At 45.8% G+C, this 25,089-nt stretch overlaps 2 protein-coding genes across 3 annotated transcripts in view; one reads left to right on the top strand and one right to left on the bottom strand.

Annotated features, from left to right (window-relative positions):
* UBE2R2 (ubiquitin conjugating enzyme E2 R2) overlaps window positions 1–7,691 on the top strand; it is a 44,426-nt gene extending 36,735 nt beyond the window's left edge. Inside the window, exon 5 of the mRNA XM_034773735.1 lies at window positions 3,877–7,691. Within this exon, the coding sequence (XP_034629626.1) occupies window positions 3,877–4,096 (220 nt within the window). The 3' untranslated portion in view covers window positions 4,097–7,691. The remainder of the gene's footprint in view (window positions 1–3,876) is intronic.
* Window positions 7,692–11,833: 4,142 nt separating this feature from the next.
* The window catches only part of UBAP2 (ubiquitin associated protein 2), a gene marked incomplete at its 5' end in the record, with an annotated part of 53,558 nt that continues 40,302 nt past the window's right edge, over window positions 11,834–25,089 (bottom strand). For both annotated transcript variants that reach the window (XM_034773010.1, XM_034773011.1), the window contains 7 exon segments: window positions 11,834–12,934; window positions 15,048–15,239; window positions 16,642–16,709; window positions 18,103–18,210; window positions 18,309–18,408; window positions 19,563–19,777; window positions 21,025–21,103. In XM_034773010.1, the coding sequence (XP_034628901.1) occupies window positions 12,839–12,934; window positions 15,048–15,239; window positions 16,642–16,709; window positions 18,103–18,210; window positions 18,309–18,408; window positions 19,563–19,777; window positions 21,025–21,103 (858 nt within the window).

The raw sequence follows: 25,089 nt of genomic DNA, 5'->3' as shown, positions 1-25,089 counted from the left end.
AGGATGTCTACACAAAAAATAGCACAAGCACGTAGTGACAAAATCAGAAAGGCTAAGGCACAAAATGAGTTACACCTAACAAGGGGCATAAGGCAATCAGAAGAGGTTCTTTAAATACATTAGGAGCAAGAAAAAGATAAAGGAAACTGTAGGTACTCTACTTAATGGGGAAGAGAAGAGCTAATAACTAATGCCATCAAGAAGCTGGCGTGTTTAATGCCTATTTTGCGTCCATCTCACTAAAATGATTGATGATGACCAGATACTCAACACTATCAATAAGGGGAAAGGAACACCAGCCAAAATAGAGAAGGAATGGAATAGGTTAAAGAATACTTAGGTTAAGTTAGATGCATTCAAGTCAGCAGGGCCTGATGAAATTCATCCTAAAATACTTAAGGAACTGGCTGAAGCAAACTCAGAATTGTTAGCAATTATCCTCCATGAGTTCTGGAAGATGGGTGAGGTCCCAGAAGACTGGAGAAAGGTTCCATGTTTGCCTATCTTTAAAATGCAGGACCGAAGAGGATCCAGGGAATTAGACTAGCCAGCCTAACTTTGATACCTGGAAAGGTATTCATACAAAATATTCACTAATCGATTACTAAGCACCTTGCAGATAATAGCATTATAAGGAATAGCCCGCGTGGACTGGTCAGGAACAAGTCATGCCAAACTAACCTCCTTTCCTTCTTTGACACGGTTACAGGCCTAGTGGCTGTGGGGGAAGCTGTAGAGGTGATACGTATTGATTTTTAGTAAATCTTTTGACAGTCACGTGCCATTCTCCTAAGCAAAATAGGAAATGTGGTTTAAATTAAACTTTAAGCTGCGTGCACAACTGGTTGAAAGACTACTTGGAGTGGTTATCAATGGCTTGCCGTCAGAGTGGGAGGGCGTACCTAGTGCTGTCCCACAGGGGTCAGTCCTGAGTCCAGTACTAGCCAATATTTTCATTCATGACTTGGATAATGGAGTGGAGAGTGTCCTTATAAAATTTAGGAGGGCTTGCAAATACTTTGGAGAAGATTAGAATTCAAAATGACCTAGACACATTAGAGAATTGGTCTGAAATCAACAAGATGAAATTCAATAAAGACAAGTGCAAAGTACTACACTTATGGAAGAGAAATCAAATGCACAACTACACAATGGGGAATAACTGTCTAGACTCTAGGCAGTAGTACTTCTGAAAGGAATCTGGGAGTTACCTGGATCACAAATTGAATGAACCAACAACTTGATGCAGCTGCAAAAAAAGCAATTCTGGGTTGTATTAATAGGAGTGTTTGTAAGTAAGACACAGGACGTAATTATCCTGCTTGGCACTGGTGAGGCCTCAATGGGAGTACTGTGTCCAGTTCTGAGCACCACACTTTAGGAAAAATGTAGACAAATTGGAGAGTGTCCAGAGGAGGAGAACAAAAATTACAACAGTTTTCGAAACCTGACATGTGAGGAAAGGTTAAACTTGGCATGTTGAGTCTTGAGAAGAGAAGACTGAGGAAGGAACCTGATAAGTCTTCCAATATGTTAAGGGCTGTTATAAAGATGATGGTGATCAACTGTTCTGCATGTCCACTGAAGGCAGGACAAGAAGTAAGGGGCTTAATCTGCAGCAAGGGAGATTTAGGTTAGATATTAGAGGAAGGAACAGAGGGTCCTGTGGCACCTTTGAGACTAACAGAAGTATTGGGAGCATAAGCTTTCGTGGGTAAGAACCTCATTTCTTCAGATGCAAGGCTCTTACCCACGAAAGCTTATGCTCCCAATACATCTGTTAGTCTCAAAGGTGCCACAGGACCCTCGGTTGCTTTTTACAGATTCAGACTAACACGGCTACCCCTCTGATATTAGAGGAAAACTTTCTAACTACAAGAGTTAAGCTCTGGAACAGGCTTCCAAGGCAGGCTGTGGAATTCCCATCATTGGAGGTTTTTCAGAATAAGTTGGACAAACACCTGTCCGGGTGGCTTAGGTGTACTTGGTCCTGCCTCAGCACAGGGGGCGAGATTTGGTGACCTCTTCAGGTCCCTTCCAGCCCTGCATTTCTAGGATTCTACGTCAGAGTCACATAAATGTGTTTTTATTTTATTTTTTATTTGATTGGACCAACTTCTGTTGGTTTAGCATATCTCTTGCACTAATCGTTCCATCTTGTATGTACTTAGCTGTGACACGGAGTACCTTTCCCAGACCTGAAGTAGAGCTCTGTGTAGCTTGAAAGCTTCTCTCTTTCGCTCCAAGTTTGGTCCAATAAAAGATATTACCTCACCCACCTTGTCTCTGATATCCTGGTACCAACACTGCAAACATAAATAAGTTGTCATTTCTAACCTGAATATCTCTGGAAGCTGTTACTTTGTCCCTTAGAAGATTAAAGTTAATCTTAAAGCCATTTCTCTGCCTTGGTGGCAGGAGCCCCTGCTAGCGCACCCGTAGAGTGCTATTGATGCTGACTGCTGGCATAAAAAGGTCAACATATCCTCTTCTGACTGCTTTGCTTTGTCAGATTGTTCTGGCATAATACTCATACAGTCCTTTGGCCACTAACCAATCCCCATCTGGATCTCTGTTTCCCTTTGCACATTGCCTGTGTGCCTTGGTGAATAGTTAATTACTCATGTAATTTTGTTAATTCCATGCTTAATAAATTCACTTGAGGTTGCACTCCTGACCCTTTTGTATTTTAAATGCTGTTTCTGTACTGTAACCTTCCTTAACAAAATCTGCAATGCATGGTTCTGAGCTCGAAGCATCTGTTTAAAATTCTGCCTGTCTTTCATTTAGAATGGTGCCTCTTAGAAGTCCCTAGTTATGCCAAGTCACTAGTTACTGAAGAACCCTTGTAAAGGCAGTAAGGCCCTCTCTGTCAGTAAGCTTTCAAGAGCCTTTTTGACTACTGGAGGATTTTCCCTTCCCCAGGTGGTAGTGACTAGACACGCATGGAGCCAGCCCTTTTTATTTAGGGCACACTTTAGGAATATGTTGAGAGTTCTGGATTAGAGCTGCTGACTTCCAATCATTAAATCAGCCTCATAGTTGCATAAGTGTTGTTGGGGCAAGATCCTCTGCCCATGTACAGTCATATAGATCCAACTCTCAGCAGCTGTTAGGGTAAAATGTCTCATTCTTACACCATGACAATCAACCCTTTCCTCAGTGAAGGGCAGAGCCCTAATTATCATCTGCACACACACATGTAATGGCTTCCAAAGACTGTTGCTAGAAAGGACTGGATCTGTAGCTCAAGGTAGCCAACATTTAGTTAAACTGAAGTTTCAGAGACGCTTGGCATTGACTCAGCTGTTTGCATTTACTTCAGTGGGAGCACAGCAGTGCTAAGCACTTCTGAAAATGCCATCCGAAGTATAGCTGGATAAAACTTTTAGTGGAACTTAAATGCTTTTGGAGAAACTTTAAGACGGTAGCACCAGAGGAAACCACTTGATATGTCTGTCCCCCTCTCCCCCCCCTTTTTTTTTAAGGACCCCTTTTTGGGAAAGAGGAAGATTGATTGATTAATGCAATGAAATGTTCTACCTGTAACTAGCTTATGCAAGTCACTAATATTGGACCTTAAAATACACTATCTTGTGTTGCTGGAGTTTTGGAAGAGTTTACTGGGACTGACAATTTGTAGCAACCCCACACTAGTGACTGGAGGAAAACAAACTTGTGTGTTAGCTTCACTTGCATTACTTTTGACTCAACTGCTGTCTTCCTATGGAATGCACGTGCTCAAATGGCTTCATTGTCTCTGCACCGGGATGAGGTTTATGTTGGTTCTTGGAGATTGCTCTGCAAGTGTTTTGGAAGGGAAAGCTACGGCCGAACCTGTGATCACATTGCTGCTTTCTCTTCTCTACCTTGCAGGAAACAGGTTTTGGCTACCAAGGCTGAGGCGGAAAAGGATGGCGTGAAGGTCCCCACTACGCTGGCAGAGTACTGCATCAAAACTAAAGTGCCTTCCAATGACAACAGTTCAGATTTGCTTTATGACGACTTGTACGATGACGACATTGATGATGAAGACGAGGAGGAGGAAGATGCCGAGTGTTACGATGATGATGATTCTGGCAACGAAGAGTCGTGACCTGCTCCCTACATGCCCCTGTACTGCCCTGCGGACTCAGGCCAAAAGGGAGCAGTGGTAACCTAGCAACAGTCCAGCAAAAAATACAGGGGGGAAATCAACAACAAACTCTTGTCTCCTGCTGTACGGATCTCTGTTTGCTCTTTTTTATGGACCTCTTCGAGAGAGAGAGAGACCCTTCACAGAATGTCTGAATTCCTGCATTCTTAACCCTTTCATCACTGTATTATGATTTCTTTTTTAAGAAAGAAACTCCCCCTCTCGCTTCTCTACGAAACGTTCACAGTGAAACAGGTTTGGGCTGTGTTTAAATACTTTAATTAAACACAGTCTTGCATCGAGATGTTTAATGTATTTAAAGCTGGAACGAACCCATTGAAGTTGGGTCCTTGGGAGTTCACAAGTGCTGCATTTACTGGGAAGAAAAAACAAACAAAACCACACAAAAAAGCAAATTGCCAAGGTTTAGCTGCTCCATTTACAATAATAACGTGTGCACATTCGTGTAGCTTTGTGGTGGTGGTGGTTTTTTTCCCTTTTTTCAAGGCTTGGGGCAGAGAGTGTAAGCTACTGTGTGTTGAGCTTGATGGAATGTTTTACTGAAAGGTACAGTATTCCTTTTCAGCCTGTTCTAGTTAGGAAGTAGACAGCCCCTGGAGCCTTGTGCCCAGAGGGCAGAATCAGCTGCCTTTTTACCAAGTGTATGATATGAACCCTAAAATAAACACTTAACACGTCACATCTGTACAACTGAGCCCTGGGTTGCTATTTATTTTTCAGACTGGTTGGGGTTTAGAAATCACTATGCCGTTTGTTAGAATGCTGCTGGCTCCCCTTGTTGGGAGGGAATCGTGAAACTTAAATCCTCTCCTGCTTCAGAATGCAAAGTTGGCCACCTTAAAAGTGGTGGCAGGTTCAGTCAGCCAGTATTAGTCCTAGGAGCATGTGTTCAGTGTCTAGAATCTGCCGTTTTCAATAAGCTACTACACCTTGGGCGAGTCTAGTCTGTGCGTTAGTCGTAGATGCCAGTTGCTCTTCTCTGCACCCCAAATGTCTACTGACTTTTAGCATCTACCTTTTTTTTATTTAAATGGGTAAGACTAGTTGTGAGTTGGCAAATGATGGGGCTCACTAAGATTTGCTGCTGTAGATTGTGGGCCTTGAAGCAGAATCCAAAATTCCCTTGTGCAACAATGCACTCACAAGAACTAGAAATATCAGTCTGGCCTTCCCCATGCTGATCCGTGGACAGACTTCCTGAATTGACCGTCAAACCAAGACTGTCCTCATTACTGGAGAGGGAAAGGGGATCCCGGTGCCCAAGCTTTGTTGTGGTCACTCAAATACTGATGCCAGCTTGTTCATGGCTGAAGAGGTGTCAAAAAGGTGCATGGACCCAGATGGCTGAGGGGAGCTCTGCAAACCAGGATTAGAAATAGCTGCCGCTAGGCTGTCAGCATGTTAACTGGGTGGTGTGCAAAATTCAGGCAGTTCAGCAACTCAAGCATCTCTTGCATGTGCTGGGGAGCTGTTGGCAGAAGATCCGACCTACCAGCCTCAAACTTTTTGAGCAGAATTTGATTGCTTAACCTGGTTGACATCACAAATCCATTATAAAGCACTGTTGTGATGTGGCTGCGGTGTGGCACCCTGAGTTGGCCTTTGGGACTATCTTTTGCCCACTGATTAGGACAGCATTTCAAGTATACTGAGCCTCTCATTGCTTCAAGAACCTACTCTAGTGGTGTAGAGTGACTCACGGTGCTGTTCTGGCTTCAGTGGGAGGTTTGTCTATGTGGGGGGGAGTAAGGACTGTTGTCAGGCCCTTACAGGCTCCTTTTAATGACATTTTGGTTGCCCCCTTGTCCTCAGGGTTTCCAGTGGCATGTCACCACCTTTCAGTAACCCTGCCTCCTCAAAGTTGATTGGCTGGGGAAGCCTTCTATCTTGTTAATAAAGTGAAAGCTGGGAGTGCTGGATCTGTGAGCACAAGGGCTGTGACTTCCTGGTATCAGAAGAGCGGATGTGTCCCCTGAGCTGGGAGCTGGTTTGTTTTTTTTTATATTTTTTATTATATATAAATAAAAAGATCCTGAAGTAAGGTGCCAGCTGTTTGGAGTTGAAAGCAGTCCAGCCTCCGCTACAAGGAAAGAGCAGGAACATTATGCCAGGGCCTGGAAACGCAGGGTTCACGTCCAGCGGTTTTTAAAATGTTGGTTAAAGCCTTTTTTGCTGATAGGAACAGCCACGTTTTCCTCTTGCTTCTTTCTGAAGGCTCCACTGTGTGATCCTATCAAGACATTCCAGGACATGGTATGAGACATTAGCACCAGCTTGCTGGTGGGGAAACACCCTCCCTGTGCCCCATGGCATGACCAGAAAAAGCACCTTGTTTTGCCTTATTTATTAAAGGCAGCCTCCTACTTAAACTTGCATCCCTCCACCCATGTCCTCACACCGCATACAAGGACCTCAGTCTGCCTGCCTGCATGGCATTCCCTTGGGCGCTAGTCAGTACCTCTCCTTCAGCAGTCAGATTGTTACTACTGAGTCACATAAGGCTTTGCCCACCATCCTCTCCAGGAGTGAGGGACCTTTTCCCTGCAGCATTTTTGGAGTGAGCAAATGGGGCTCCTGCATGAGGCGTGTAGTGCAGTTACCACTAACGCAAACAGTTTCAGTCAGAAATGTATACTTCCAGATCGAGCACCTGCGGTGTACTAGCTTCTTAAAAACCAATAGGAATGTATACAGTGCAATTAGATTGCAAGAACCAAGCGCATATCCCTTGAACTCATTCATGGGAATAGTTATTCTCCTAAGAACTATTCCCTCTGAGGCAGTTGGTGCTTTCTAGGGAAACCAACCTCATATTTTTATTTTTTTTGGGGTGGTGATGGTGGTGAAGGGGATGACTTAAGATAGGGACGCAAACAACCCAATTGATGCAACACCATTTGTGCTGATGACTTGGTTTGAAATGAGGATACTGCATCTTTCAGGATCTTTCCCTTGTACTTTGACCGTCTTCACTGTATACTCTCCAGTGATTTGTATTCTCAAGCTTGGTGTTGTAAGATGCGTTATCATGATTCTTCTGTTGTCCTTTATTTTATTTTTATTTTTTAAAAAACCTGTTCCAAGAGCTCCTACATTAGCCAGATTAACTTCTCTCCCCCTCCGTCCCCTGCAGTGTCATTGCTTGTTGACTTGCTGGTTTCCTTTTCAAGATGCAAACAACTGAAGTATGACTATGAAACTATTTGAGATTATGAGGAAAAATGTTTACCTGACCTGTGTATTCTTTTCTTACCCCGTCTCCCATCCCAACCAATGTTGACGTTTACATTTATAATTCAAGTGCAGTTTTCAACCATTCTGAGACCAGCAGGGTGCACTAGATTTTCTTAGTAGTTTTCTTAGCTGAAAATCCTGGATGTTTCCTTTAATTTTTTTTTTTCCCCCTTCAATATAATTTACCAGAAAGGATTAACTGATGCATTTTGTGTTGTCTTCCCCTTCAATAGTTTATTTTGTCTTTTCTGCACATCTCTCTACTAATAAAATGTGAAATAAAAATATCCCTGTATTGTTACTTCCCTGTCAACCAGACCACTTTGTTGCATAGGTTAAAAGCTCTGAATGCCAGCTCTTTGAAGGGGTGCTGAGGCCCTGTCTGGCCTTCAGAGTGGCAACACCTAGTGTTCAAGGGTTGTATAAAAGATCTAGACCCTGCCCCCAAAATGCTAGGCTTTAGCATTAATGTTGGGGTGGGGAAAATCCATCCTGCCCCAAGCATGCTCTCAAGACAGACCAGAGCAGTATGGAGAAACGGCCACTTAGGCCTGAGCTACAGCATGAAAAATAGTGGTGAACTACTCTTAACATAGCTGACAACCTCATAGGGCTGGAAGGGACCTTAAGGTCATTTAGTCCAGCCCACCCCCCTCCTCCCCCCAAGGCAGGACTAAGTGAAATGGTAAGTTTAATTGACAAAGAAGAGAGAGGACTTAATATTGTTCTAAAACAAAGCTTAGTAATATGGGGGGTCCAGGTTTTTTCTTGGACTGGAATTAATCCAATGTCTCAATTGCCTAAACATGTCTTGCTTGATACGGGGCCTGAGCACGTTCCCATTAACGTAACAAGCGTTGCTGCTGCTTTCAGTGGGAGCAAAGCATGACCCCAGTGAAACCTGGCTCAAGTGGTCACAGCAGACCCTGATGCCTCTTTGCTTAGTGGAAATGGACTTGGAAGAGCTACTGGAGTGACCTGTACCCTGTCAGCCCTTAAGCCAAGACCTGGTTGAAGAAAGCTGCTGTCATGGACCACTGTGTACTGGGTCAGCTTAGCCTGACCGTTCTAAATGTCAATCTCCCTCTTCCCCTTCCCCATGAATGAGTATTTGCTGATGTTAGAATGAACAAATGCTATAATAGGCCTAAAATTAGATCAGGGCCAGTTCACACATTTCCCTCTAGTGCATTACCCACTCACGATGACCTGCAACTACTGCTAGAACATAACGTACTGAACGGTGAATTGCCCTGAATGGTAGTACACCGCTTCAGCAAGCAGTTCTCCCACCACTGCGTGTGCCACACCTCCGTGTGCGTGGAGCTGGGCGAAGATGGTCCTGGCATGACTGCCTGGAAGGGCTGGCTACGGGAGCTGTACTGCATTGCCCTGGACACATTGGATTGGTGTCAAAGCTAAGGAAGTACTTAACTATTTCCTATACTGCTGTGTGTAATGCAGGGGACAGCTGGCAAAGGCAGGTATGAATTTGTATGCTGGAAAAACCTCAACAGGGGTGAGAATATCCAGTCTTCACTGTGTAACACTGCTCTTTCATTTTTGTTACTCTAGTGTTGCCTAGAGCACCTGTAAGGACCCCTTGATGCAAATATTTCCTATGCAGGGCCAGTGCCTGTCCAAACCCTTGTGAGGGGAAATGACCCCACAACAAACCTATCTTAAGTGGAATTTGCAACTAACAGATACCCTCTTATGCATCCAAAGAAGTGAGGTTTTTACTCACGAAAGCTTATGCCCAAATAAATCTGTTAGTCTTTAAGGTGCCACCAGAATCCTTGTTGTTTTTACCCTCTTAGTGTCTCTGCTTCATAAGTTTAAATTTCACACCTTTACAAATTCTTCTGGACCCTAATCTTATGGTGACAGGATAATTTGGTTTGATGTACTGGAAATGTTAATCCTAAATCCACTCAAGTTTCTGAATAGCTCTTACCTTGTCAGTAAAGTGCTAGAATGTGGGTAAATAAGCTCATTGTATTTAGTGCTTGTTGTCTCACCTAGCTGAAGGCCCCTGAATAACCACTATTGAATTTTACTTGCAGCATAGACAGCCCAGCTCTAGGACCCAGCAACCGTCTACACTGCAATTAAATAACCCCTTAGTGTGTCATGGTATGTCTACACTGCAACTGGACACTCCATCTGTAGCAATGAGTAGTGGAGGGTTATACACTGTGTGATGACTATCCACACTGTGGGCAAAGCTGGTCTCTGCAGCCCCAGAGCCAGCTAATCAATGGAAGAGCCAGTCTTAATGCCAGCTAGCTCTAAAATCTGAGCTGGAATCGCCAAGGAGGTAGATTAAAAGCACCTCCTGCTTCTGAAAAGGGAAGGCTGGACCCTTCATGGTCAAAGCTGGTCAATACATAGCCCCACTTCAGACATCTATTAAACCATATTGAGTCACCTAATCCCTGCTAAGGTGGGGGTAGACTCCAACTGTGTTCTTTCCAGCACCTGCCTACAGTTAGGTCAGCAAACCAATACCATCAGAGACACCTCTCCTCACTCAGTATGCCTAGGTTCCCTACTCTCAAATGAGTCTGTGGTTGTACCAGTAATAGACCAGGTCTGCTCTCCCAGGGCTATCTCTGAGTAAGCTTACTGAAGCCCTGCTTAGTAATGGGTGAAACTTACCCCCATCCAGAGGGCCTAGAGCTCACAAACCACCCAGAACATTGTAAATGGTGCTTAGAGCACAGGCTGGCCTGCTGGTGGGTGAATTTCCAACTGGGAGCAGAGTTGTTGTGCACCTCCCACAGAGGCCTAAGAACCCCACTTAACTTTGGTCACATCATGAGAAAAAAAAAAATACTTCAAAATCTTGTCCAAAGTTCAAAGAGAATATTGCATCTCTTGCTGTAACTCTCCTTCCCTCCTCCTCCAGCAAAAAAAATAAATAAATAGGATGTTCCTAGTGTTTTCCCTTCTCTGGGTACTCTCTTAAAAGTCCAGAAAGCCTCTCCTACCCCCAAGACCTATTTCTGCTTCAGACTGGAAACAGATGCAGAAAAGCCTAAGTAAATAGGCAGCCTGAAGGAAAAGTGGTGTTCAGGCTTGAGTAGCCTTTGAAAAGTTTGGACCCCAAAATGGTTTAAAATATTCCCATTTTCCCTAAAGGAGAGTCATTACTTCTTCCTCAGCCTGCAGCACCTGGCAAGAAAACTGTTCCATTGCCTTCCCACAGGGAAGCATTAAAGGGTCCTGCAAAGGAACTTGATGTCTGGGTGGTTCTGTGTTGCCCTGAATTCCACCAGGAGCAGCTTGCACAGGGCAAAATGCTATTGCATGAAGTGGTCCTGTGCTCTAGCAATACATACATTGCAGAGCTGATCCAACTGAAGCCAGCATGAAAATCCCAAGCCAAAGTGTCATGAGGCCCTAGGGACTTCCTGACCCAGCTGTAAGCAAAACACACCCAATGGTGTTCATCAGTGGCTTTTAGCACACAGGCAAAGAAGGACCACTTTGGACCACCTCTGGGGCTTTGCAGCTCAACCTTGACAGGACATTTGTGCTCACGAATGACATATTTGGGCTGACAGCCATTTTCTAAGATACCTACTGAAAATGCCAGCAGGTTAAGTCTTCTGTATTCATTGCTTACTCTGGCCCTATTCTGTTTTAGTGGTCAGGCAAGTCTCTACTCTGCTGGCTGTAGTTCTGAGCTGAAGGCAACATTAAGATGTGCATTAGACTCCCACCCTAGGATGGGAGAAAGATGTCAGTACTGATCCCCACTGTGAAAGGAGCCACTCACATTTCTGGTGACTTCACCTCTCACTTCAGCCACAACATCCTTTTTTCTTTCTTTACAAGAGCATTGGAAGGCAGCTCCTCTCTACCCTTCCTTACCAATGTCGCTGGTGCATTCAAATTGGCTAGAGGTGCCAGAGTATCACTGCACATGCTGGCGCCTGGGGCCACTTTCGCATTTGTCCCTCTGATTAAAGGAAGATTTATCCCTGGACACTGGCAGCCTTTTTTTTTTTTTTTTTTTTTTTTTTTTTAAAAAGCCCAACAGCTGTATCAACGAAGCTACATTTCTGGGGGAGTAGAATGGGGAGGAGAGGACCAGCCTGAAGGCCATCTACTGAAAAAGCAGGGAGGTAATATGATGAAGAAAGGAGATGCTATTTCCAGTGCATGGGGCTGTAGAGTGACAGGCTCCAGGATGAGGTGCACAGATCTCACCATGCACCCCTCTGAACTCCCTTTACACCCACTAAGCTTAACTAGCAGCGATCCAGCTACTCAATTCTAAACAGCCACCAGTCCCTTTGAAGGCACGGACACCCCTTTTCCCCAAAACCCCTCACCCACGCTGATGGTCTCATCCCACTGTCTGCAGGAGAGGGAATGGGAAGGGGTTTAGAAAGCAACTGCTCCTTGAGTCTTTGTGAATGGAGACAGCAAACACCAGTTATACGCTCAGATCTTTATTAGGTGGAGTAAGGGCTAAAAAGAAATGAAACTTCTAAAACATTCACCGTACTGGTGCAGGACAGGAAGGACTAATAGCTTTCTCCATCAGTCTTTTTTTAAAAAAAAGTGGGGAGGGGTAATGAAGTTTCCATCCATTAGCTCTGGGTATCCTGGGCAGGGGCGGCTTGGGGCAAGAAGAGGTACAAGAGACAGCTTATACTTTTATTTAAGAAACCGCTACATAGTTTTGCCTCTAATGATGCAAAGGAGGTTCCAGGACACACTGACTGAGCCATCCAAAGTCTCTTGCTAGAGAAACAAAAAACCCTGTCAAATTTTTTTTATTTATTTAAAAATTGTGAAATAAAAAGATGATGCTGCAGCTCGTGGCCACGGTAACAAAACTGTCCACGAGAGTTAGTCTTCCACACCAGAGGCGGTGGGGGGAGGTAGGGGACAAAAGAAGGGAGAGGGCCCACAAAAAACAGTTTAAAAAAGTAACGGCTACATCTGAAAGGAAAAAATCAAACCAACAGGAGACAGAACCCTTGATTTGTCTTTCGGGCCAGGCCTTCCCATCTGCCTGAACTAGGAACTGCGTTAAATAAATGGGCTCCTTCAACAAAAATGGCACAGTTTGTCTTTTGACAGATTATAAAGCCCTTCGAGCTTAAAAAAAACAAAAACCAAGGAAGATGCCCTGGTGCAGAATGGAAGTGAATAATTAATTCTCCCTACAAAGAAAATAAAACAGGCTGCAAAGATGCAGAAACCACATTTAGGCTCTATTACATTTACAAATACATACATAAATATATTACATACAACAGCAACTCAAAGAGGGAGCGGGCGAGCGCCACAGAAGGATGGCTGGCTGCAGTTCTCCCCGCACAGACGTTTGGCTGAGCAGTTACTTTTTCTCCTAATAGTTCCAGGAATGGGCATCGGCTTTTTCTTCTTTCAGTCTCCCCCTGCCTCCCCCCCTTCCTTGTTTCGTTTTTAGTTTGTCCAGTATGGAGAAGTGCCATAGGCGGTTTTGGTAGCCTGAGACTTTTGCTGCATGGTGCTTGGCTGATTGCGCTGGCCAGATCCACCCTGGAAAGAAATGAAAAGGGAGCACATGTTCAGATCAGAAGCCACCACGGCTGGATCCCTAATCCTGAAGCCTCAGGGAGCACACTGCATTTATTACCTGCCTGCTCCATCCATCCTCTCAGCAGCCCTGGGGTTGCCTTTGAAAGTAGCAAGGTCTGTGATAAAGCAGGGAAATGGTGTCCCTTGGCCCCACTCTGGAGCCTCAACAAAATCCACAAACAGCCAAAGCGAATCCCACTGGGAACACATGGCAGAAGTGCTGAGTAAGCTCATTTCCACAAGGCTTGCCCCATCTGGAGCAAGTCAGCCAGCCACCTCGCTGCCCCTTTTCAGCCAGAAAACATTCTTGCCTGCTGCAGCTGCAGCAAGGAGATGGCTGGGAACGATCATCTGTTGCATGGAAGAGATTCCTTGAAACTGCACACTGAGGGCACGGCCAGTACCCAGCTTTCTACAGGTCAAGAGAATCAAAGCATCTGGATGCTCTGAGAATCATTTTGCCACAACCTTTACAACACCTGAACCCCAAAGGGAAGAGTCAACTCTGGATGACCGTCATTCTGGCTGTGTCACATGATGTAACTGGCCTTGAGGCCATCCCATATCTGCTTGGAAAACACCAATCTCCACTAGCACTGGTCTTTAACAGTCAGGAAGGACATGGGCCCAGAGCACAGGTTGTGGTGTCAAGTTCTCTTAGCACCTCAACATGCATTACGGGCAGACACTCAAGCCAAGATGCTGCAGCGTTTGTCCCCTGCTGCCAAGATACTGTCCTGCCTCCCCGAATGCAGACAACCCAGCCCGAATCTAGGTGACTTTCACCACAGAGCAACTAGCCGTTTCCTCAGAAGAAGAGGAACTCGACTCAGCCGAGCAGTACTAGGAGTAACCAAGCTGTCCAAGACCTGAAACAAGTCAGCTGACTGAGTGTGGGTGGAGCAGAGACCCCTCTCCCTCTGCCTCCTGACCACTCACAATAAAAGTTCTTTTTAAAAATCTTTGATGCAGTCAGCTTGAGACTTCCCCAACCAGCACCCGAGCGACCTCCTCTCTTGCTGATCATCTGTTAACCAAGATAACCTAGGAGGACAAATCTGAGGCCTAGGACACTTGGGGTCACTGTGGTGATGATGAAAGACTTATTAAAGCCTACCTAATCATTGACAGAGTAGTCTGTCAAAGGAACAAGGCTGCCTTCCCTCAGTCCTCCTCTAGGGACACTCCAGTTCCGTGAGTCTCTTAGGGCACAGGAACAAAACACATTCCCCACCCTAAAAAGAAAGGTGTACCCCAAACTCAAACAGCAGGAGGCAATGATTGGCCCATGATCCAGGAAAATCATCCAAGTGACTGACCCCAATGCCAGCCAACTCTAGATCAAGAATGTGACCAGCTGCATGACCTGAACTAAGTCCATGATTTCTCTGGCTAATAAGCCACACTGCAGAAAACTAATTGGAAGAGGCATGTAAAAACAAGGAGAGTGAAGGAAAATGGTCAGAAGTTGGATGGGCAAAGGAGATCCCTCCAGGGACACCAGGGTGCACAGGCGTAAGACATCACACACATCCAGGGACAGGGAAACAATTTGTTATGTTCCGACTCAAAGCAGAACTTCGCATATTTTTCAAGAGACATTAACAGAGATGAAGGGAAATGAACTGGCCAGAGAAACTGAATGCAAAACCACCAGAGATACGAGGGAAGCTGGCGAGGGGGCTTATTTTGCTGCTAGCTGTATTTCTTTTATTGTCAGAACAATTATGATGGTTGTAAACATCTCCGTGACCTGCCCAGGAAAGGAAAGTGGCAGTCTCTGCTGGCTGCTAGAGCTGTCTGCCTCTGCACTGAGATTGTGTGCACCAAGGGGGAAACTGCCACAAAGCCATTTTAGCCTCTTGGGAACAGCATCTCCCCCACCCTACCCAAGGCTACATGGCAGTTTAGGCTGTATTACCTAGCGAGGTACTTTGCCAATGGGCAGAGCCAAAAGGAACAGGACAGAGTGCCTGTGATGGGTGGGATCAGTTTGGACACGCTCTCTGGCTGATGGTCATCTAGTTACTTTGAGCAGCAGCCTCAGAAAGGCACCAGGGATTGATAGACTCACCTGCCCATCTTGCTGAAGGTGGTGATGCAGCATCTGGGAATGAGGCTGCTGATGTGCAGGCAGGATATGCAGGAACGGGGCTGGAGCATAACCTGGGGCAGCACCAGGGTTCAGTGGCCCAGTGGATCCAAGAGCAGATGGCAGGCTGAAAGGAGGCGGTGTGCCGGCATGGAATCCCTGCTTGTCAAACGTCTGCATGGAGGCAACAGGGAAGCAGTTAGACACTTTCCTCAGTGCCCTTTGGGTGACCAAACTAGGGCAAGAGTTGCCTGAGCAAAGAGAACTTTAACTCTTTACCAACCCAGATCCACTTTAGCTAGATATTTACAATCAGGTGTTCCCTTTCCTCTTAAAGGCACACTGCTGTGCTGTCTGGAGTGAATCGGCTGACTTGGCTATCAGTTGCCCATTGTGATTTCACTTTCTCTGACCTATCTACTTGTTTGTCCTAAGACTGCAAGCTCCTCAGAGCAGAAGCCATTCTTAAGTGTTTAGAAAGTCCCTAGTACATTGTGGGTACGACCACAACCAAGTAGTAATTGCCAATGACCCAAGATTAAATGATCCATTGACAGACACTAAATGGCGTCTGTTGTTAACAGTAGAAGATGGCCTCTTGGCTTCCCCATAGGCAGGAAATTCATGCACATTCAATACAATGCAGCAGACCAGCAAAAAAACCAACTAGTTCTTAGCAATCAATTTGCTCATCACAAAGTCAGGAAATATTCAAGCCAGTCAGGGCTGCTCAGTAAAAATGGCACAAGAGGTCACAGCAGGAGTTTTGCTTCAAGTCCCCAACCCCTCATGTCTGGTGCCGAGCAGCAGACTTGAGGCCCGGGTGCCTTTGTTCAGAGTGTACAGCCCCGCTCATCAGAAATGCAGGAGCAGATCCCGGGGACACAGAAATACCTATATGGATCCCCACCCCAATGCCCTTACAAAAGGGCGCAGGGATTCCACACTCCAGAGCATGGAATAGGGAACTAATATTTAACCCCATTCATTCCACAGCTTCTCAAAAGGGAGACTAGCTGCACCACAAAAAGCCAGAAGACAACAGCACTGGGTGGAAGACACGGTGATCTGGTATCAATACGCACACAGCCCAGAAGGAACAGAGGAAGTCAATGGCCATAATTATAGATCTGTGTTTGTCCACACAGTCCAGCCTCTCTCGAGATGATGCTATGGCCCTGCGTTTAGGACAATGCAGCCCTAAAACATTTGTGATATTGCATTTTAAAAGCATCTCAGGACTCAACGGAAGTTAGGCAATAATGTGGGAATCTTTGCTTCCACATTAACAGCCTTTGTCATGGGTCAGCCAGACAACAGCAGGCTAAGGATGGAAAAGAGCAGTGGTGTCAAATGAGACACTTGGAAGTCCTCTTTAAAATCAAGTGGAGTGAGTGCTGGAGACAGGCCAGAGTCTGGGATTACCCCGTGGAATGGGGCTGAGAAATCACCAGCGGCCAAGAGGCTCCCTGAGAGGACGAGTCCTGCTGAAATGACACTGGCCAGTGACCCTTGGGCACAGGAGGGAGGAGGGCATGTTCATGCTGCTCAGAAAGAATGGGCCATAGCTCCTCACCTGAGTCTTGTTATAGACTGAGCCACTGATATCAGGCACACCTGTGTTACTTGAGGTCACAGAAACACCTGGAAAACAAAAAGCTGCTGACAACAAAAGAGCCGAAGGCAACCCAACCTGAATCTTCCTTTTCCTTGCTCCTGGGATCCCCATCATGTTCACTGGCTGTTGCCTGCATCCTCTGTGTCAACCCCCCCCCCACACACACACACACACACACACACACTATATCAAATGAAGCTACGCCTGGCTGGGGTGTGCCGTTCCCTCCCATGCCATCCCAGTCCCTCTACAATTCCCCACATTAAGAGTCCAAAGAAAGTGCAAAGGCCTATTTCCTGAGCTCCCTTTATAAATCGGGCGCGAGACCACTGGCGTATGCTGCCTGTGCCCACTATCCACAAGCTTTATCCCCATTCCTAAGGCACCAAGCTGGGTAGTACCTAGGGCACTGACCGTTCATTTAGAGCAAGAGAAGTCAATGTTCCCCTCAAATTCGGGAGCACGTTAAAAGACACTGCATGGTTCCCTGGTCCACAGCGGCTGAAGCAGCTAGCGTGGCAGGATCAGAACCTAGCAGGGGATTGATCACCAGCTGGGAGGTGGCCGTTCATTCCCAGTCTGAACTAGAATCATGGCTCCCAACTTGAGCCGTTTCACTTACGCAAGAAACAAAGATCAAAGTCTCTAGCCGATGAATGAAAGGATTGGGCTGGCTGGGTTTCCACTGCTCTCAGACACATGAATAACAAGGCTGAGGATAGAGGTACTGAGCAGCTGGTCTGAGGAAGACTTTTCTGGCCAGTATTTACTTAAGTCAGGGTTGGATTAGTTGGTGCCAGGGGGTCACTGTACATTTCTCACATGGTCCCACTAGCATCTGCAGAATTTAAGCTTTCATATAAAACAAATCAATGTTCTAGCCCTTATGCTATGCAAAGAAAACATTCCAGGTATGAATGGATGCTATCAGTGATGGAGTCTCCGGAGAGCCTGAAACACTAACTCAGAGAGCTGTGACTTGCCCCCTTCACCTCAAAGGGTGTTGATTCTGGATTCTGGTAAATAACATTCATGATCTAACTGGTGACCATTTCAGCAAAGAGACAGCTGCTCTGGGATCAGGGACCTAGCATCAGCGGAGTGCCACTATCCCTCCACCACATCTGAACATTAGCTTCCAGCTGGCAGAGGTAACGGTTTGCTGTCTCTCCTCTGTGTAACTGAGCAAAGCTGGACTTCAGCCACTCACCTCCTTACACAAATTCAGCCATTGGCTTAGAAGGAACGTTTGGAACATTAAAAGCATTTTGAACACGAGAGATGGAGAAACAGCTTGGGACTCACCCTATTTGAGAGCTGGTCGTCATGCTGACCTGACACTGGGAATACTGGGAGTTTGCCCTGCAAGATCCCTGATCTGAAGTGCTTATGTGCACCTCAGATCCCTTTATTTGTTACCTTTCCCAGGTCCAGTGCCAGCAGATTTGTTTTGTGCTTGAGATGACCCACTGTAGCCTCCTTTGCTGTAGTCTCCAGCCGCCGTTCCCTGCGTTAAGTCGTCATAGCCTGCCAACGTGGACAAGACATGGTGCGACAGTGAGCAAGCAGCTCTGAGGACATTAAATGAAATGGCACAGATGCACTGTCCACTGGAGTACCCTTACCTGCTCCATAACCATGTTGTCCATAACCACTTGCCTGCTGAAACGGGGTGGAAGCGGTGTTCAAATTGACGCCATGCTGCTTGGCTGATGCTGGAGGTACCTGGAGGCAAAAGGCATTCTCAGTTAGAAATCAGCATAAAAGCCAGTTTCCACTGCCACCTAGTGGGGAAGCTCATCCCACGGCTCTGCTGGCCTCACTGTGCTGCATCTCCCAGCTGTGAAATAGAAGCCTTTAAAGTGCCAGGAAATCCTTGGTTCCTTTCCCAGTACCTCAGAGCAGTGAGATCTAGCGCTCTGAGCACAGGACTGGGAGCCAGGACCCATGAGTTCTACTCCAACTTCCAACCTTGACTGCTGTATAGCCTTGTGAGAGTGACAGCTTCTCTGCCTCAGTTTACCCCTCTTGTAAAATGAGGACAGTATCTTCCAAGCTTGGCTACACGATAACTTTGCTCTGTAATTGCTAGGTAATCTCCACCCCAAGGAACGTGCATGTTTTATACATTTATAAAACCAACAGTGAACAATGAATTCACTCAAGCATCTGGAGATCACAAACCGGAGTCACCCAAGCACACTGGTGGGATTACAGCCCCATAACTCAGGGAGCCTGGTATTTATTTTGTATAATAAAAATGTACAAAGCCTGGATTCAAGCCCTGTGCAGACTCTGTCTGCACTTATCCCTCTACCTCCTTCTCCTCCCCCAGGGAACCCCTTGCCTCCCAGTCTCCCATTGGTGTCCCATAGCCTCTTCCCCCTAACTGATTTCTCCAGCCTCTCCCATGCTACTGACTCAGTTTCTGCCTCCCTCTCCAGCGGCCATCCTGGGCTGCTAGAATACAGTTGGGCTCAAATTTGTAATTCCTGGATGAACCATCACCTGCCCCCACAACCCCAAACAGTTTTTGACACTGATCAACATTCTCTGCTGTAGCTGTATACCACTCACCGTTGCCTACATAAAGTTAGAATATTACAGTCCTGGCCTTTTAAAGTTCCTCCGGTCCTGCACGGACACTGTTGTTTTACACGGAAGCCACAGAGCGGATGACAAACTCGGAGGTCAAGCTTTAACGTTGCTTGCCAAGTTGCCATACAAAAGAAGAAGTTCCACGCATAAGCTGAGCCTTATTTCACCGGAAATGCCCTGCAGGACAGGGGGAGCTTTAAAGGGCCAGGACTGCACTAGGCAAAGCTAGAGAAGCACAAAGAGGGCAGCTAACAGTGTAAGGTTTAGTTCCCATGACTTACAAACATGGTGGGCCCATACTGGAATGCACTGGGTACTCCTGGCACGCCGGCGTAATATGGTAATCCCGTGTAGCTGTATCCTGGGGGCAGCGTAGGGTTTAGGAAGGGCTGCTGAGTGGTATGGTGCGTCTGCGTCTGATTCTGCTGCGGCTGGGCCAGGGTGGTAGCAGGAGCAGGGGAGGCAGAATCCCCGCGGCCAAATTTTGTTACATCACCTGCAAGAAAAGCCATCAACTGTTTCAGGGGGGCTGTTTCCCATCCTTTGCTTTCTCAGCTCTCCGGCACTGGCAAAAACTGTCAAGGGATGGGCTTGTAATACAGTCCAGAGGGTGAGAGAGTTTAGTGGTGAGAGCATGGACTGAGAGTCAGGACTCCTGGGTTCCACTCCAGCAACTCATTGCATGACCCTGGCCAAGAGAGAACTCTCTGTGCCTCAGTTATCCCACTGACAAAATGGAGATAACAATACTTACCTGTTGCACAAGGGGATTCAGTCACTGAGTGTTAGATCATTACATGAAATGTACTATAAAGCATAAGGTCTGAGTGGCCAAACAGCAAACAGTTCATTGGGTTAAAGTATCACTCTCCCAGAAGTTAACCTGGCTAGCAACATCTCCTGGGCTAAAGGAATGAGGGCCTTTGACAAAAACATGCAAGTCACTGCAAGGTCTCTATTTGCCAAGCATGACCAATTAGATCGCTGGTTCCTCACAGCACCAGAGCTCTGGAGACAGTAGATAAAGGCCAGGAAAGCCGGGCTTGCATCTGAGGCCAACTAATTAAAAATGTAGGAAGGGAAATTTGATTAGTAGCCCAGAAGAGGCCTTCTAGTAGCGCCAGGCAATCCGAACAAGAAACCTAACCACACTAGTGTCCTGGGGACAACCTCCAAGGTAGCGCGCTCATCAATTTTTGGGGGTGTGGAGGCAGAGATCCTGTAGGTGTCAGCACAATACAAACAGTAACAATGGAATGGAATGAAGTCAGAGAGGCAGTTAGAGAGGTCTGAAAGAGTCTAACCAAGAGTAACAGATGGACACTGAGCAAAGGAGGCTGAATACCAAGAAGAAGAGTTAGTAGGCTGCAGATAGAACTTTTGCTCCTGGGAAGGTATCAGTGGAGTCATCTAAACCCAGACACAGCACCAGAAGGAACAACCTTGTATTGGCTTTGGGATGGACTACAATTCGGAAGTTAAATCCCTCTTTCGTATGATAGGACTTGTGTATGGAGTAGATATTGGCTGAATATTCCTGTTAACATCTTAAGGAAATCAGTTGTCAGAAGCTGAAATGTAGCCACTTACGATTCCTGCTCTTGTCTGACTAGTTTGGACTGGCCGGCTAAGCTGCCTGCAGAGAGAAAGCCAGGATTGCGCCTTTGGCCATAGCAGCATGCCCTATGTTCAGAAACCAATGCTTCTATTCAACCAGCATCCTCATCGTCAATTAGTACTAACCTGAGTATGGGTTGTTAGCAAGGCTCCCATCTCTGCCTGTCAAGGTTGCAGGAGCAGGGAATGTAATTCCATAATAATCCTGAAAAAGACAATATTTATTAATACTCAAATGCATAACAGCGCTAGCCTGTTTTATGAATGCTGCCTTGTATGCATGCAAAGGTTCACGAAAGCAGAAGATTCCCAACAACACTGGCACAGAGTGAATGGGTTTATTTTTCCCTCCTGCCAAACGTGCAAAATCAGGGAAGCATGGACAGAAACTTATCCAGGCAGGCTGTGGCAGAGCTGAAGATTTGGAGTGGCAGCCCTTGAATCCCCAGCTCTACATAATGCCTGTTTCTTAACACATTTAATGATTTCTCCTTAAAAAACATTCCTCAGCTGGTGACAAGTGTTCCAGCTCTGTAACACAAGCACTGCTGTAGAAAACCCCCGACACTAGCTAAGAAATGGTGCAAACATATATTAAAATGACCAGTGAGGGAGTTGCTAAAGGGGCACAATCAGAGTGTTACCATCCCAGATGGAGAATATAAGAACGCAAGAATGGCCCTACTTGGTCAGACCAAAGGTCCATCTAGCCCAGTATCCTGTCTTCCAACAGTGGCCAATGCCAGGTGCCCCAGAGGGAATGAACAGAACAGGTAATCATCAAGTGATCCATCCCCTGTCGCCATTCCCAGCTTCTGGCAAACAGAGGCTAGGGACACCATTCCTGCCCATCCTGGCTAATAGCCATTGATGGACCTATCTTCCATGAATTTATCTAGTTCTTTGTGAACCCTGTTATGGTCTTGGCCTTCACAACATCCTCTGGCAAGGAGTTCCACAGGATGACTGTGCGTTGTGTGAAGAAACACTTCCTTTTCTTTGTTTTAAACCTGCTGCCTATTAATTTCATTTGGTGACCCCTAGTTCTTGTGTTATGAGAAGTAGTAAACAACACTTCCTTATCTACTTTCTCTACACCAGTCATGATTTTATAGACCTCAATCATATCCCCCCTTAGCCGTCTCTTTTCCAAGCTGAAAAGTCCCAGTTTTATTAATCTCTCCTCATACGGATGCCGTTCCATACCCCTAATCATTTTTGTTGCCCTTTTCTGAACCTTTTCCAATTCCAATATATCTTTTTTGAGATGTTTAAATTATTCCTATTACAGTAGCACCTACAGGATCAGGACCCCGCTGCGCTAGGTGCTGCAGACTCAGAATAGAAGCGGATCCGTGTCCCAGACAGTTTATAATCTAAAGACAGGACCCACAAGCAGAAAGACACACAAGAAGCACTGTGTAAATTACAATTTTTACCAACTCTCTGCCCCTCCATAACAACCCCACCAGCAGCCCCAGTCCAGGTTTCTCGGCCAACCTGCACTCTCACCGTCCACCCAAAAAGCCCTCCACCCACCCTACTGTGCTGTGTTCCTGCAGAAAGAGATTAACTTCAGTCTGGGGAAAGGAAAAAGTTTGACAGCTGCTTCCAGATGCTCCTCCATCTCCCCCATTCTATCTACAAGATGCCTATGCATATGTAACCGAAAACTCCACTAGGCTGGTTTGCTCTCAGACTTCATGCCTCCTGGTCCTCCTCACCCCCAAGCCTGCCCTTCAGGATTACAGCTTGACAGGCCCCTGCTTGCCACTGAATAGATTTGCTTCAGATTATTCCCACACTCACCCCGACACCCTCCCCAATATATTAGCTTGCACTTTTCCATGCTGGGAAAGGATTTTTCTCCACATTTCTAATCTCTATGTTCCTTCGTATCACACACACATCTATCCTCATTTGGGCTCCCAGCACCTCCTAATTTTGTATCATTTGTGACTGTCATGAACATGCTCTCCACACCCTCTTCTCCATCTCTGAGGAACTCTCAATAAGACAGAATTTAATAGACCCCTACAGTACCAACTGGACACCTTCCTGCAATTGCTATTTATCGTTATCCTTTGCTTACCAATCTTCCAGCCAGTTTGTAAGCACATGCGACAGTGTCATTTCCAAGCCAATATGAATTAACTTTAATGAGAGACCACCAAATCCTCTGCTAAAATCCCAACATATTATGTCAAATTAAAGTGATATTTACCCTGACCGTCTCTCTCCAAGAGAAACAACAGAAACAGTTTCAAGGGAAATCTGAAAGGTGCTAGGTCAGAACTTACATTCCATATATCCCTTGGGATCAGTCACCTTTCTAGATGAGGTGGACAACAAATACACACTCACACCTGTATGAGGATAACTCTGTGGAATTAGGTTGGGAAGGATGTTACATCCCATTGTCTTTCACACCAATTAAAGGAAAATCCAGATTCTCCTCCCCCTCCCCTTCACTCCTGGTGACTAGCCCCATAAAAAAAGTCACAGGAGAAACAGCACTAATATCCCACAAGGAAAGTGTGAGCTGTTTACAAAGCAAATCCACATTCACCCACATGTGAGTGTGAGGGGGGCACATGTGTTTTTGTTCTTAAAAACAGTTCAGGCATTATGTTCTTGGCCCCACAAAATGTGGGGTTTGATGTGCCATTGATGAGAGCCAAGTCCCCGCTATCACAAAGCAAACCCTACAGGTCTGATATCAAGGTTACATAAAGGGCTCAAACACAGCTATGGAGCAGCAATGCAGTCACCCAAGAAGACAGCAATTTAGTAGGTAAATAATGGAGCAATGCTACCTAATCTGGGAAAGGCTGGCCTGATGCTACATCAGTGACTATTAAAGCAATCACGATAAACTTATTCCAATGGCATCTGACCCCACCAATCCCGCAAGATCTTATAGAGAAACCTTTGTATGCATACTGGAGATATGTAGGTGGGTGTGGAGAAGGGGCACGTTCAGAGCTGGTGGGAGCACCTCTGTGTCTAGACTTAGTGCTCCAAAACCGCAGAAATGGTTAAGAAAGTCAGGGGCACGGAATTGCTTGCCTCCCCTCTGCTAGTCCTGCTGGCCCTAAAGTTTACCATCACGTCTATTATCCCAGGGAGTTGTACCAAGGTGGAACTCCAGAGAGGAACCGTCCTCCCCACCCCAGGCTTGGCAGGAGTTGTTATGCTAATGCTCACACATGATGAGAGTTTACTCCTCTTTCTAATCTAGACATTTAACTGCATGACTCACACAAAAGCGAAACCTAAGCCTCACTAAGTCATTTACTTCAATATAATGCATTGTAGTCTTCTTAGGTTGCTATTACTGCAGGGATCTGTGATTTATCCACGATCTCTCTGTGTAACAACCATTTGACCGAGTGAGGGTTGGGGACTGTCTCCCCTCAGTTGCTCCCATTATGTCTAGTTTACAAATGTGCTCTTTAAAGGACATTAAGTACAGTAGCTTAAACCCCATCCATTTTAATACAAATTCTTATTTGTTTCCGATATGCTTATTTAAGAAAAGAATTTTAAAAATCATTTACTTTTCATCATCTATGATGATCACTTTTCCCCTTCCCAAGTTTCTACAGTGAGCTCTCAATTTCACTTTCCTTTTAGCCAGTTTCACTTTCTAGATCTCATGAACTGTCACACTACAGCAAAGCTTGGGCTGCAAATGCCACAGAGGGGAAGTTTTAAATCCCCATGAAACAATTTGTTTGGAATTAGTTTTTACGAAGGTAAATGCAGCAGAACCCCGTTTATCAGATATCAGATCTTATTGGGACCGGAGCCAGATTGGATCATCAAAAATTCCAATAATCCAGAGAATGGGAAAGTGCTAGGCTGCAATGCCATCTAGTGGCCACAGGAGAGGTCTCCCGCTTCTGGACCTGCGTGTGCTGGTTGTTCGGTTAATACTGAGAGCCAGAATGAAGGGTCAGATAAATGGGGTTCTACTGTATTCAATATATTTTATAAAGATAAGGAGGGTGAGATAATATCTTATTGGACCAACTTCTGTTGGTGAAAGAAAGAAGCTTTCACTGTGTAAGCTCAAAACCTCTCTCTCTCTCTCTCTCTCATCAAGAGAAGTTGGACCTGACCTACCTTCTCTCTCTACTATCCTGGGACCGATATAGCTACAGCAACACTACATACAACATATTTTAT

This window comes from Trachemys scripta, chromosome 6, assembly GCF_013100865.1.
Source record: "Trachemys scripta elegans isolate TJP31775 chromosome 6, CAS_Tse_1.0, whole genome shotgun sequence".
In the NCBI taxonomy this organism is placed as follows: domain Eukaryota; kingdom Metazoa; phylum Chordata; order Testudines; family Emydidae; genus Trachemys; species Trachemys scripta.
This window is presented reverse-complemented; position numbering and strand designations above follow the sequence as displayed.